Source organism: Oncorhynchus mykiss, chromosome 23 (assembly GCF_057628025.1).
Source record: "Oncorhynchus mykiss isolate SJ-2025 chromosome 23, ASM5762802v1, whole genome shotgun sequence".
Lineage (NCBI taxonomy): Eukaryota > Metazoa > Chordata > Actinopteri > Salmoniformes > Salmonidae > Oncorhynchus > Oncorhynchus mykiss.
In genome coordinates this window covers 2,450,269-2,463,034 of record NC_143044.1, presented here as the reverse complement: position 1 = coordinate 2,463,034, position 12,766 = coordinate 2,450,269, and the positions used below count along the sequence as shown (strand labels likewise).

Sequence of the window (12,766 nt, the reverse complement as noted above, 5' to 3'; positions counted from 1 at the left end):
TCTGCGCCTTCTTTGCATTATATATATGTCGGTGTTCAGGCCAAAGTCAATAGCATTGCTTTGGTGGTTATCGTAATAAAGCTATGCAACCCATTAATTTCGCATTGGCTATGCTTCAACAGCTTCTTTATCTGTACCTGCATCCACACTGAAGATCATGGGGCGTTGGTCATCTGCTTCCTACGAACGCTATTTTAGATTAAATGCAAATTAGATTTTGGATGCCCTTGAGTGTTCATCTGCGAGTTCCATGCATCATATATAGTACCAGTCAAAAGTTTGGAGACACCTACTTTTTCCAGGGTATTTATTTATTTTTACTATTTTCTACATTGTAGAATAATAGTGAAGACATTAAAACTATGAAATAACATGTGGAATCATGTAGTAATTAAAAAGTGTTAAACAAATCAAAATATATTTCATATTTGAGATTTGTTAAAGTAGCCCCCTTTACCCTTTACCTTGATGACAGCTTTGCACACTCTTGGAATTCTCTCAACCAGCTTCACATGGAATGCTTTTCCAACCGTCTTGAAGGAGTTCTCACATGTGCTGAGCACTTGTTGGCTGCTTTTCCTTTACTCTGCAGTCCAACTCATCCCAAACCATCTCAAATGAGTCGAGGTTGCGTGTTGCGTGTTAGAATAGTAGAATACGCAAAGTGCAAGTTTCAAATTTGGTTCGGCATTAGCAGTTTGTCTCTTGTTATGTCAGTCACTGACCGTCACTCAATTAGCCATGCCAGCTATAATTTTGGGGATTGGTAAATTAGTCTAGCCAGTTATCTAAACGAGCATGCTGGGCATGTGCCCAGGGGCCCTGACCTCCAGGAGGCCCCCCTTGATTTGGTTAATTGTTCTCACCAGATATCATTAACATGGCATAAGTCTTGACAAAACGTGTAGAATTGCAAGAAATTCGCTTTAAAACTAATGAACTTCTCTCCGTCCTGTGACAAAAATTTGTAGAATTGCAGAAAGTTTGCTTTAAAACTGCAACAATTTCTAAACTCGCCATGGCAAAATGTGTAGTTGAAGGATATTATATTCATGTTACTGTACATTACATTCATGTTCTCTGTTCAACCCCCTCCTCAGCTAAACCAATCAGTCTGGTGGAGAGGTGTTGGTGTCGTTCTACAGTTAACACCGTCCCCCAGCGCAACATCCGAGAACTGAAGTTCCTGCACACACCCAACTGCCCCTTCCAAGTGATGTGAGTACCTCCCCAACACACACATGTACGGACGGACAAGATCACAGAACAACAAGCTTTCAGAGCCTCACTGCAAAATAGACATTTCTCCAAACGTCACATTTCGAAATTGCACCAAACATCAACATTTGAGGTGTTTATTGATACCGCAGTGCCTATCACTGGGATTGAACACATGACCTTTGAATCCAGCATCCGCCCATCTGCCAACCACAACACCCTAGCAAAAGCCAAGCCTACTTCATGATAGTAGTGCTCACCGTTGCCCCTAGTGGCCGGTTTTGACTTATTTGGTTTTACATTTATTTCAACAGGGGAGTCCCATTGTGACCAATGTCTTGATTTAGGCATTGATTCTGACTTCGTTAAAGATGAAACATGCAGAAATTGCTAAGCCATTTCCTGGTTGCTAAAATTCTAACAGTAAGCCTCCTTTCAGTTTATGTGACAAAAAAAGCAATCATTGTGTGGAGACTCATTGTACCATCTTAACAGCTGTGAAATACATTTTCCATAACCAAAAATATTGTATTTTCAGCTGTTTGAAGAGGGTGTACAAAACCGACCGAAAGTAAAAGACGCAAAAATTAAACTTAAGCACGGGCAGCATAGAAATTGTGCTCATAGACCAGATCTACCGCTTCTAAGACTTGCTTTCAATGACAGATCTATAACTCACATTTCTATGTGAATTTGGTCTGGTCGCCATATTGCAGCTTTAAGTAAAACAGAAAGGCATTAATTCCGATTGGTTAACAGTCAGGCATTAATTCCATTTGGTTAGGGTTAAGGTTTGGGATAGGGTTCATTTTATTCAGGCATTCATTCTGATTGTTTATGTTCAGAAAAACAACTCCATTGTTTAGTTTAGCCATTAATTAAGACTGGCCTTGCAAAGTTCGTATGGATGGATGTACCGGTGGTCTAAGCAGCTGACTGCTCTTTTATAGCCCCGGGTTCACCACAACACTTTTTAAATGTTGGCCGTAGTGGACAGATTTGATGTCATCTCCCGATGTCCTGGGGTCTTACAAAAACTCGGCATTTTGAAAAATCATGCACATACACACACCCAAGACCTTCTGGCTCTGAAACATTTCATACCATCAATCTCATGGAGCTGACAGCCAGTGAAAGGAGACGCGCGCGCACACACACCACACACACTGCTGATGCCCATCTCATTGTCCATTCTGTACGCCATACACACATAATTAGACACATCCACAGGAAGCGTTATTGTGAAAAAGAGTGAGTGTGAGTGAGGGGGGTTGGGAATTGGATGCAGTTTTGTTTTTCTCTAAATATTTGGTCTGTGTTCTCACGCACTGGCTTTTCTCTAGCTCCTAACTCACAGGGTCTGGTACTGCTCAACATTATAAGATTAAGATCTCTTTATTGGTCATTTGCACACAAGGTCCAACTGAAATTGACTTCTGCTTCTAACCCAACCATCTGAAAGTCACACATACATATACAGGTTTTTGGAGAGGTGCTGTGGTCTGCCACACTGGGCGCCCAGGGAACTTTTGTTGTGGGGGGTTAAGTGTCGAGATCAAGGGGACAACATAGCAGTGCTGGCAACAATAACTGCAGTAACCCATGGGGTCACACTCAGATAATGAGAGAGGGGGCAAATTATTGTGGCCCTGGTGGAAAAAATGTATCAAAGTTCTGTCTGCACAGAGATGCTTGTGGAAATGGTCAAAATGGGGGACCAGCGTGTGTGTGTTTCAAGGGAATGGGGTGTATCTGAGCTCCATCAGCTAGGACTTGGCATTGTTTAATCAAATCTTCCCATACATGCTAAATGTTGCATGCCGTCTCAATCAGCTACAAGCGTATATGCATTCGCACATCAAGTATTTTCTTGAGGTGGGCACGGGGATGGAACAACTGTTGAACTTGTTGAGCTTGTGGTTGTTTATGGGGGAAGGGTGGAGAGTGTGTATGAGTGTGTGTGTGTGTGTGTATGTATCCCACATCTGTTGCTATGGGGTAATGATGTTAGGGACAATATAGGATGAATCACAATAATTGTTTGCCAAAATAATAATTGCAATCCTGGTAACAAATCCTTCACATTAACTGCCTACATTATTACACATGTTATTAGTTAATTGTGGAAGTAAATTAAGATATGAAACATATTTTAATATATATACAGTACCAGTCAAAAGTTTGGACACACCTAATCGTTTAAGGGTTTTTCTTTATTTTTTACTATTTTCACATTGTAGAAAAATAGTGAAGACATCAACATTATGAAATAACACAGATAAAATCATGTAGAAAACACTTTTTTTTTTAAACAAATCAAAATATATTTTATATTTGAGATTCTTGATGACAGCTTTGCACACTCTTGGCATTCCCTCAACCAGCTTCATGAGGTAGTCACCTGGAATACATTTCAATTAACAGGTGTGCCTTGTTAAAAGGTAATTTGTGGAATTTCTTTCCTTCTTAATGTGTTTGAGCCAATCAGTTGTGTTGTGACAAGGTAGAGGTGATATACACAAGATAGTCTTATTTGGTAAAAGACCAAATCCATATTATGGCAAGAACAGCTCAAATAAGCAAAGAGAAACGACAGTCCATCATTACTTTAAAGGTCAGTCAATCTGGAAAATTTCAAAAACAATCAAGCGCAATGATGAAACTGGCTCTCATGAGGACCGCCACAGTAAAGGAAGAGAGGGAAGTTAGAGTTACCAGTCTCAGAAATCGCAGCCTAAATAAATGCTTCACAGAGTTCAAGTAACAGACACATCTCAACATCAACTGTTCAGAGGAGACTGCGTGAATCAGGCCTTCATGGTTGAATTGCTGCAAAAAAACAATATTGAGGGACACTAATAAGAAGAAGAGACTTGCTTTGGCCATGAAACACGAGCAATGGACATAAGACCGGTGGAAAAATGTCCATTGGTCTGATGAGTCCAAATTTGAGATTTGTGGTTCCAACCAAAGGCACACAAATAAACAGCATGGCTACCACAGCATTCTGCAGCGATACGCCATCCCATCTGGTTTGCGCTTAGAGGGACTACCATTTGTTTTTCAACAGGACAATGACCCAACACACCTCCAACCCAATTGAGATGGTTTGGGTTGAGTTGCACTGCAGAGTGAAGGAAAAGCAGCCAACAAGTGCTCAGCATATGTGGGAACTCCTTCAAGATGGTTGGAAAAGCATACCAGGTGACGCTGGTTGAGAAAATGCCAAGAATGTGCAAAGCTGTCATCAAGACAAAGGGTGGCTACTTTGAAGAATCTCAAATATAATAGAACACTTTCTTGGTTACTACAATTCATTACTACATATACAGTGCATTGCGAAAGTATTCGGCCCCCTTGAACTTTGCGACCTTTTGCCACATTTCAGGCTTCAATCAAACATGCTGTTCACAAATGCTCTCCATCCAACCTCACTGAGCTCGAGCTGTTTTGCAAGGAGGAATGGGAAAAAATGTCAGTCTCTCGATGTGCAAAACTGATAGAGACATACCCCAAGCGACTTACAGCTGTAATCGCAGCAAAAGGTGGCGCTACAAAGTATTAACTTAAGGGGGCTGAATAATTTTGCACGCCCAATTTTTCCGTTTTTGATTTGTTAAAAAAGTTTGAAATATCCAATAAATGTTGTTCCACTTCATGATTGTGTCCCACTTGTTGTTGATTCTTCACAAAAAAATACAGTTTTATATCTTTATGTTTGAAGCCTGAAATGTGGCAAAAGGTCGCAAAGTTCAAGGAGCCCGAATACTTTCGCAATGCACTGTACTTCTCCCATGGGCAAAGAAACTCCAAAGGGGTGATGCTATTAATTAACAGTAATTTTAATCCGAATTTGCAAATTGTCCAAACAGATCCGCAAGGTAGATGGATTATTTTAAATATGTTATTGGACCATAAACAAACTATCACCCACATGCACTGGGTGATAGTGGATATATGGAGGCTTAAAAATCCTGACCTATTGAGATATACATGGTGGAAGCTCAATCAAGCTAGTCGTCTTGACTACTTTCTTATGTCATTCTTGCTGGCACCAACGTTTAGAAAGTGTTTATAGGGGACAGAATGCAGAATTCTTACAGAATTCTTACAGAATTTCCATGTCGGTGAGGATATTGGAAATGTAATCGAAGCTTATTGGATGATAACTTGTTTTTAACTAGGACAGAAGAATTCATTACTGACATTTTCCGACATAACATAGGAACAGCAGATCCCATTATTGTATAGGACACTTTTAAATGTTCCTTTACAGGCCATGCAATTCATTACTCATCTTTAAATATAGAGGCACAGAATAAGTTATGGAAAAAACTAAAATAAATGGGAACTTATCCAATATGATCAGGTCTAATGGGGCGGCAGGGTAGCCTAGTGGTTAGAGTGTTGGATTAGTAACCGAAAGGTTGCAAGTTCAAACCCCTGAGCTGACAAGATACAAATCTGTCGTTCTGCCCCTGAACAGGCAGTTAACCCACTGTTCCTAGGCCGTCATTGAAAATAAGATTTTGTGACTTTACCTCTAGTTAAATAAATGTAACAAATTTATTATAAAATAAACCGAACTGGATGGAATATGGGGGGAAATGCAGCAAATCATTTTTTAATCTTCAACATAGAAGACTGGGAAACTGATCAAAATTGAAGTAATGATGGATGGCGCTAAATACAGGGAAATTCTTGAGGGAAACCTGTTTAAGTCTTCAAGAAATGAGAGAGGGACAATGACCCTAAGCATACTGCTAAAGCAACACTCAAGTGGTTTAATGGGAATCATTTAAATGTCTTGGAATGGCCTAGTCAAAGCCCCAGACCTCAGTCCAATTGAGAATCTGTAGTATGACTTAAATATTGCTGTACACCAGCAGAACCCATTCAACTTGAAGAAGTTGGAGCAGTTTTGCCTTGAAGAAGGTGCAAAAATCCAGGTGGCTAGATGTGCCAAGCTTTTGTGCCCCAAGAGGCTAGCAGCTGTAATTGCTGTGAAAGGTGACTCTACAAAGTATTGACTTTATTTTGCATCTTCAAAGTGGTAGGCATGTTGTGTAAGTCAAGTGATACAACCCCCCCCCCCCCCAAAATCCATTTTAATTCCAGATTGTAAGGCAACAAAATAGGAAAAATTCCAAGGGTGGTGAATACTTTCGCAAGCCACTGTATTCCAAACATTTTTTGATATACTCAGAGGACAGTTTTAGCATGTTTTAACCACTCCTATTACATTTTAGATAATTAGATACTCAACAAGTATACAGGTTTTCTACATGGATGATACATTGGAGATAATATAAGACAAGTACTGTAAACAATAGAACACTATTACAAATCTGGGATTGAATAGCTGACATTGAAAAGGCTTTTGATAAAGTACGACTGGAATTCATATACAGTGTGGCAAAAAAGTATTTAGTCAGCCACCAATTGTGCAAGTTCTCCCACTTAAAAAGATGAGAGAGGCCTGTAATTTTCATCATAGGTACACTTCAACTATGACAGAAAAAATTAGATTTTTTTTCTCTCCAGAAAATCACATTGTAGGATTTTTTATGAATTTATTAGCAAAATATGGTGGAAAATAAGTATTTGGTCAATAACAAAAGTTTATCTCAATACTTTGTTATATACCCTTTGTTGGCAATGACAGAGGTCAAACGTTTTCTGTAAGTCTTCACAAGGTTTTCACACACGGTGGCTGGTATTTTGGCCCATTCCTTTATGCAGATCTCCTCTAGAGCAGTGATGTTTTGGGGCTGTTGCTGGGCAACACAGACTTTCAACTCCCTCCAAAGATTTTCTATGGGGTTGAGATCTGGAGACTGGCTAGGCCACTCCAGGACCTTGAAATGCTTCTTACGAAGCCACTCCTTCATTGCCCGGGCAGTGTGTTTGGGATCATTGTCATGCTGAAAGACCCAGCCACGTTTCATCTTCAATGCCCTTGCTGATGGAAGGAGGTTTTCACTCAAAATCTTACGATACATGGCCCCATTCATTCTTTCCTTTACACGGATCAGTCGTCCTGGTCCCTTTTCAGAAAAACAGCCTCAAAGCATGATGTTTCCACCCCCATGCTTCACAGTAGGTATGGTGTTCTTTGGACGCAACTCAGCATTCTTTGTCCTCCAAACACGACAAGTTGAGTTTTTACCAAAAAGTTATATTTTGGTTTCATCTGACCATATGACATTCTCCCAATCTTCTTCTGGATCATCCAAATGCTCTCTAGCAAACTTCAGATGGGCCTGGACATGTACTGGCTTAAGCAGTGGAACACGTCTGGCACTGCAGGATTTGAGTCCCTGGCGGCGTAGTGTGTTACTGATGGTAGGCTTTGTTACTTTGGTCCCAGCTCTCTGCAGGTCATTCACTAGGTCCCCCCGTGTGGTTCTGGGATTTTTGCTCACCGTTCTTGTGATCATTTTGACCCCACAGGGTGAGATCTTACGTGGAGCCCCAGATCAGTGGGCTTGTATGTCTTCCATTTCCTAATAATTGCTCCCACAGTTGATTTCTTCAAACCAAACTGCTTACCTATTGCAGATTCAGTCTTCCCAGCCTGGTGCAGGTCTACAATTTTGTTTCTGGTGTCCTTTGACAGCTCTTTGGTCTTGGCCATAGTGGAGTTTGGAGTGTGACTGTTTGAGGTTGTGGACAGGTGTCTTTTATACTGATAACAAGTTCAAACAGGTGCCATTAATACAGGTAACGAGTGGAGGACAGAGGAGCCTCTTAAAGAAGTTACAGGTCTGTGAGAGCCAGAAATCTTGCTTGTTTTTAGGTGACCAAATACTTATTTTCCACCACAATTTGCTAATAAATTCATAAAAAATCCTACAATGTGATTTTCTGGATTTTTTTTTCTCATTTTGTCTGTCATAGTTGAAATGTACCTATGATGAAAATAGAGAGAATAGAGGCCTCTCTCTTCTTTTTAAGTGGGAGAACTTGCACAATTGGTGGCTGACTAAATACTTTTTTGCCCCACTGTATACATTCCTGAAATATAACAATTTTGGGGAATCTTTATACAATGGGTTAAAGTTATGTATAGTTACCCTAGGTCTAAAAGAGTAAATGATGGTTACTTCTCAGAACGTATAAACTGTCAAGAGGAGTAAAATAAGGTTGTCCACTATCGGCATACAGTGCCTTGCGAAAGTATTCGGCCCCCTTGAACTTTGCGACCTTTTGCCACATTTCAGGCTTCAAACATAAAGATATAAAACTGTATTTTTTTGTGAAGAATCAACAACAAGTGGGTCACAATCATGAAGTGGAACGACATTTATTGGATATTTCAAACTTTTTTAACAAATCAAAAACTGAAAAATTGGGCGTGCAAAATTATTCAGCCCCTTTACTTTCAGTGCAGCAAACTCTCTCCAGAAGTTCAGTGAGGATCTCTGAATGATCCAATGTTGACCTAAATGACTAATGATGATAAATACAATCCACCTGTGTGTAATCAAGTCTCCGTATAAATGCACCTGCACTGTGATAGTCTCAGAGGTCCGTCAAAAGCGCAGAGAGCATCATGAAGAACAAGGAACACACCAGGCAGGTCCGAGATACTGTTGTGAAGAAGTTTAAAGCCGGATTTGGATACAAAAAGATTTCCCAAGCTTTAAACATCCCAAGGAGCACTGTGCAAGCGATAATATTGAATTGGAAGGAGTATCAGACCACTGCAAATCTACCAAGACCTGGCCGTCCCTCTAAACTTTCAGCTCATACAAGGAGAAGACTGATCAGAGATGCAGCCAAGAGGCCCATGATCACTCTGGATGAACTGCAGAGATCTACAGCTGAGGTGGGAGACTCTGTCCATAGGACAACAATCAGTCATATATTGCACAAATCTGGCCTTTATGGAAGAGTGGCAAGAAGAAAGCCATTTCTTAAAGATATCCATAAAAAGTGTTGTTTAAAGTTTGCCACAAGCCACCTGGGAGACACACCAAACATGTGGAAGAAGGTGCTCTGGTCAGATGAAACCAAAATTGAACTTTTTGGCAACAATGCAAAACGTTACGTTTGGCGTAAAAGCAACACAGCTGAACACACCATCCCCACTGTCAAACATGGTGGTGGCAGCATCATGGTTTGGGCCTGCTTTTCTTCAGCAGGGACAGGGAAGATGGTTAAAATTGATGGGAAGATGGATGGAGCCAAATACAGGACCATTCTGGAAGAAAACCTGATGGAGTCTGCAAAAGACCTGAGACTGGGACGGAGATTTGTCTTCCAACAAGACAATGATCCAAAACATAAAGCAAAATCTACAATGGAATGGTTCAAAAATCAACATATCCAGGTGTTAGAATGGCCAAGTCAAAGTCCAGACCTGAATCCAATCGAGAATCTGTGGAAAGAACTGAAAACTGCTGTTCACAAATGCTCTCCATCCAACCTCACTGAGCTCGAGCTGTTTTGCAAGGAGGAATGGGAAAACATTTCAGTCTCTCGATGTGCAAAACTGATAGAGACATACCCCAAGCGACTCACAGCTTTAATCGCAGCAAAAGGTGGCGCTACAAAGTATTAACTTAAGGGGGCTGAATAATTTTGCACGCCCAATTTTTCAGTTTTTGATTTGTTAAAAAAGTTTGAAATATCCAATAAATGTCGTTCCACTTCATGATTGTGTCCCACTTGTTGTTGATTCTTCACAAAAAAATACAGTTTTATATCTTTATGTTTGAAGCCTGAAATGTGGCAAAAGGTTGCAAAGTTCAAGGGGGCCGAATACTTTCGCAAGGCACTGTATATACATTTATTATGGTCATTGAAATGTTAGCTTTTAAAATCAGATCTAACAATAAATCAAGGGTCTAGAAATCCAGGGCTTAAAAACAAAGGTGTCTTTGTATGCTGATGATTCATGTTTTCTTTTAAATCCACAATTTGGATCCCTCCATACGTTTTCTAACCTCTCTGGATTAAAACCAAATTATGACATATTGGATCACAAAAAAAAAAAACTTTTACATTACCGTGTCGTTTATCAATAACATGGTCAGACGGTAAAGTGGAATTATTCTGTATTCATATCCCGATTGAAAGAAATGATCTAATTTTAATAGAAAGTTAGCAAAATAGCTTGCTACCATGTAAAGGAAAATACCTGTCTAATTGAAAATAAAATAATCTCAGAAAGTTCACTGTTTTTTTTAACAAGCCAAAGAGAGTACATTGCAATTTCAGTTTAATGCACCTGAAAAGACAGAATATATCATACAACAAATATTGTGGTTAAACTCAAATATACTAATCGATTAAACAAACAATATTTTTTTATTTATTATTGTTTTTAAAGTACGATTTTTGTAAATTATATAATAAATAGTACTGATGGAGATATTTCACACATAGAGCTAACAAAAATATATGGAATATCTGCGTCAGTAGAAAGCCCTCTTTAGTGTCCTAAATTTTCATAACTGTGACCTTAATTGTCTAAGCTGTTAGTGTCTTAAGACATATTGAGCAGGGCTGGAGAATCTACAGTGAAATAAGACAACATTACTAACCAAAACAGCAATAGACAAGGCATATTGACATTAGGGAGAGGCATGTGTAGCCGAGTGATCATAGGGTCCAGTGAGTAGCTAGGCGAGCTGGAGGCACGGCGATTTAGACAGCTAGCAGGCCAGGGATGCTTGGAGATGGTCCTCAGGGGAACGTCGCAACGGGAGAGTCTGTTGAAACCCCCTCGGACTGTTATGTCGGCAGATCAGTCGTGATGGATCGCCGGGTCTCCGTTTCGGCAGCAAAAAGTCCAGGCCAATTGGCAGAAGAGGTATTGAAGCCCAGGAATTATCTGATGGAATTCTTTGGCTAGCCAGGAGAAGGGCCTAGCTCCAGGCTAACTGATGCTTGCTTCGGGACAGAAACCCCCTCGGGCGGTTACCTTGGTAGACCAGTCATGATGGATCAGCGGGGCTCCGTGTTGGCAGAAAAGGGTCCAGGCTAATTGCCCGAAAGAGGTCATTTTAGCCCAGGGATTGCTTGATAGTCTCTTCTGCTAGGCGGGAGATGGGCCTAGTTCGAGGCTATCTCCAGGCTAACTGGTGCTTGCTTCGGGACAGAGACGTTAGACAGGAGTAGCGACTCGGATAGCAGCTAGCTAGCTGTGATGATCCGGAGTAAAGGTTCAGAGCTTGCGGTAGGAATCCGGAGATGTGGTAGAGAAAAGCAGTCCGATATGCTCTGGGTAGATTTCGCACTGTGCAGAGTTGCCCGGGCTGAGGCTGGCAGTCTGAGTTAATTAACGGTGATGACCGCTAGCAGTGGCTAACTGAGTCCTAGCTAGTAGCTAGTTAGCTGGCTAGCTTCAGAAGGGGGTTTCCAGTTCAAAAGTGTAACAATATCAGATCCATACCACATTGGGTGAGGCGGGTTGCAGGAGAGTATGTTCAGTCCGTAGATGGAAAATGAGATAAAAAAATAAATAATCAAATATATGATAGAAAAAACGATATATACAAGGGACTGGACAAGACAATCAAAACAGACATCCCCACTGCTATGCCATCTTGGAAAATAAAAACATGTGTTCATAACATGTGTACTACACACTTCAAGCACTGACCCCCCACATAGAGACACATGATCTAACCCATGACCCATCTGCAAATAGATTAGGGTTATTCTGGTCTAAGCCAATTGCCACAGGTTTTTCTGGATATAGCCAATAGGCACATGGTTAGGGTTATTTCGTCAAAGGGCAAGAGGGGATGGATCATGGATCCCTTTAAATACCAATCTTGAACTGTCTATAATTAAAACCAATACAACATAATGCTTAAACGTATCCTGTAAATACAATCTGTGACACCTTTAAATATCCACTTCTCTAATGTGTTTATCTGTAGAATACCTGGCTACATCTGAAACATATCTCCTCCCAGGGAACTATTTAACACTGGAAACAGGGATAGGGATGAGGAATTAACTAGTTGATAGCTTTATGAGTGACTGGTTGACTGGATATCTTTATCTAAACCGCCAAATGCACAGTTGTCACTTTTTAAAACTTAGAAGGTAGTGAAAATTCAATCTTCTAGCCTAGGGCAGATAGGTGATAACATGATAATGGTGTGTGAGGATAGGGGTTGGGGAACACACATAAGAACAATGGAATGCACCTGGGGTGATGACAGACCAGCATAGCTTTACCTGGTAAACATATGGAGGCAATGTGGAGTTCAGCCAATTTATGTAACACTAATGTTTATTGACTAAGTCAATTACTGTATATAGATATCAAGAACCATGGCTAAAATGTAGAGAGATATCTCCCCCATTTAGAACTCCAAGTCTGAATGCAGCTCAGTTGCTCAAGGGTTGGTTTAAGAGATAAGCACATGTAGATGTTAGATATAAAATCAAATCACTGTTTATTGGTCACGTGCACAGGATACAGGTGCAGTAAAACGGTGCAGTAAAATTCTTACTTACCAGCTCTCCTCAACAGTGCATATACACAGCTTTCCATGTTACTGCACATAAATGTGGATTGAATGGA

The 12,766-nt window shown here is 40.4% G+C and overlaps 1 protein-coding gene across 1 annotated transcript in view; it reads left to right on the top strand.

Moving 5' to 3' along the window:
- Positions 1-12,766, top strand: part of LOC110502234 (stromal cell-derived factor 1) — a 35,521-nt gene that overhangs the window by 13,521 nt on the left and 9,234 nt on the right. The window contains exon 2 of the mRNA XM_021580108.3: positions 1,101-1,218. Within this exon, the coding sequence (XP_021435783.1) occupies positions 1,101-1,218 (118 nt within the window). The remainder of the gene's footprint in view (positions 1-1,100; positions 1,219-12,766) is intronic.